The sequence below is a fragment of the Pteropus vampyrus genome, unplaced genomic scaffold (genome assembly GCF_000151845.1).
Source record: "Pteropus vampyrus isolate Shadow unplaced genomic scaffold, Pvam_2.0 Scaffold644, whole genome shotgun sequence".
Classification (NCBI taxonomy): Eukaryota; Metazoa; Chordata; class Mammalia; order Chiroptera; family Pteropodidae; genus Pteropus; species Pteropus vampyrus.
Genome location: NW_011889425.1, coordinates 54,779 through 56,433, shown reverse-complemented (window position 1 = coordinate 56,433; position 1,655 = coordinate 54,779). Strand labels below are relative to the sequence as shown.

Here is a 1,655-nt window from a genome sequence, read left to right as displayed (position 1 = left end):
TGCATTTGACTTCATGAAGGAAGGAATATTCATAAGGTACATCGCTCAAAGTATAATGGTCAGCAGTGTTAGCCCAGAGATCATTTGGGGGGACCAAACAGTCTGAATATTGGTGACGATTCAAGATTCGTGATTAATAGTTCAAGTCCTAACTGATTTTCCGAACCTTGCTGAGTTGTGTGGGGCAACAGTGAGGTCTTTTTTTAATTTCTTTGCGTTTGTGCACATCACCATGATACCCGCTTCTCAGCTTCCCATTTTCCTTATTCTTAAAATATATATCAGTCTAAAAATAAATAGAAACGTTAGACAGAGAAAATAAGTTCTTACAATGGCATGACTGCACTTGATTTTATATAACATTTTACTTTTCAGTATCTTTTAGCGTAAGCTAACCGTAGACATCTTGAAAGTGACTGACTTAAATGCACATTTAAAAACTACGTGTGAATGTATGGGATGCAGTTGTAGAATATCAACCGGAGGGCAGATTTAATTTCTGTTATGTGTGCGTGGGCTTAGGCGTATGTCCGCATGTACATAAAGGCCTTCCGAAGTGCGATCGCCAAAATCTAGCTGCAACATAAAATATCAGAAGGAAGGGAAGAGGGGACGCGAAGGAGGCGGAAAACAGGAAAGGATTTGGTTAGGCTTCTTTCGCTACAGATTATTGATTTTCAAATGAAGAGTAAAGTTCAAAGAGGGCAACACATTACTCATTCGCACTGTTCGGTATCTGGTAAATGATGGAACAGTATACATCTCTCTGCGGAAAAACATAGGTAAATATTAGAAATTGTATTTTTTACGTGAATGGATTATTGGATTCACTTGCATAATTTCCAGACCCGATCACGTCTGGGAATATTTCAGGTATATTAGGGCCCAGAAATGTTGTTCTTTTCTCTAAACCAGAATGACCCTTGTTTGACGTGTTCCTTCTGGGCATCAGGTGTGACTCTCGAGTCAGACTCCTGCCTGGACCCGGGCGTCCCCATGAACGGCCATCGGCATGGCAGCGACTTCGGCATCAGGTCGACAGTGACTTTCAGCTGCGACCCCGGGTACACGCTGAGTGACGACGAGCCGCTCGTGTGCGAGGGGAGCCACCAGTGGAACCACGCGCTGCCCAGCTGTGACGGTAGGTGGGCCCCGCGGCGGAGACCCGGCCGCGCGCCGTCGGGTCTTCTATTTAAAAAAATTAGAAATCTACCGTAGAACACACAATGACACCCTAATCAATGGGGACGAGCCGTGGGAAGAACGAAATTTAAACCTACAAATTTTCTACAAATAAAGTTTTAAATTGAATAAAATCTAATTAAAATTAATTTGAACTTTTAATAAAAATTTATAAATATATAAAATTAATCTGGAAGGGTAAAGCCTGAGGAGCTAAGAAATACATTTAAGAATGAAAGGAGGGACTAACTATGCTACCTGGTACTAAAGCACATCAAAAATCAACGACGATGGAAACAGGCCGAAATCCGTGCGGAAATGCTACGTCAGCGATCTGGCCGCAGATCAATGCCTGCCTGAGAACTCGACTCATGATAAAACTTAGGATAAAATCGTTCCGAATCAATGACGAAGGATAACCTAGTTAATAAATTGTGTTGGTCAAATTGGATACCTGATCGGATTTTAAAATG

At 41.8% G+C, this 1,655-nt stretch overlaps 1 protein-coding gene across 1 annotated transcript in view; it reads left to right on the top strand.

The window, feature by feature from the left end:
• The first annotated feature begins 534 nt into the window (after positions 1-534).
• Positions 535-1,655, top strand: part of LOC111733815 (CUB and sushi domain-containing protein 1-like) — a 49,256-nt gene continuing 48,135 nt past the window's right edge. The window contains exons 1-2 of the mRNA XM_023525919.1: positions 535-556; positions 953-1,141. Coding sequence (XP_023381687.1) covers positions 535-556; positions 953-1,141 — 211 coding nt within the window. The remainder of the gene's footprint in view (positions 557-952; positions 1,142-1,655) is intronic.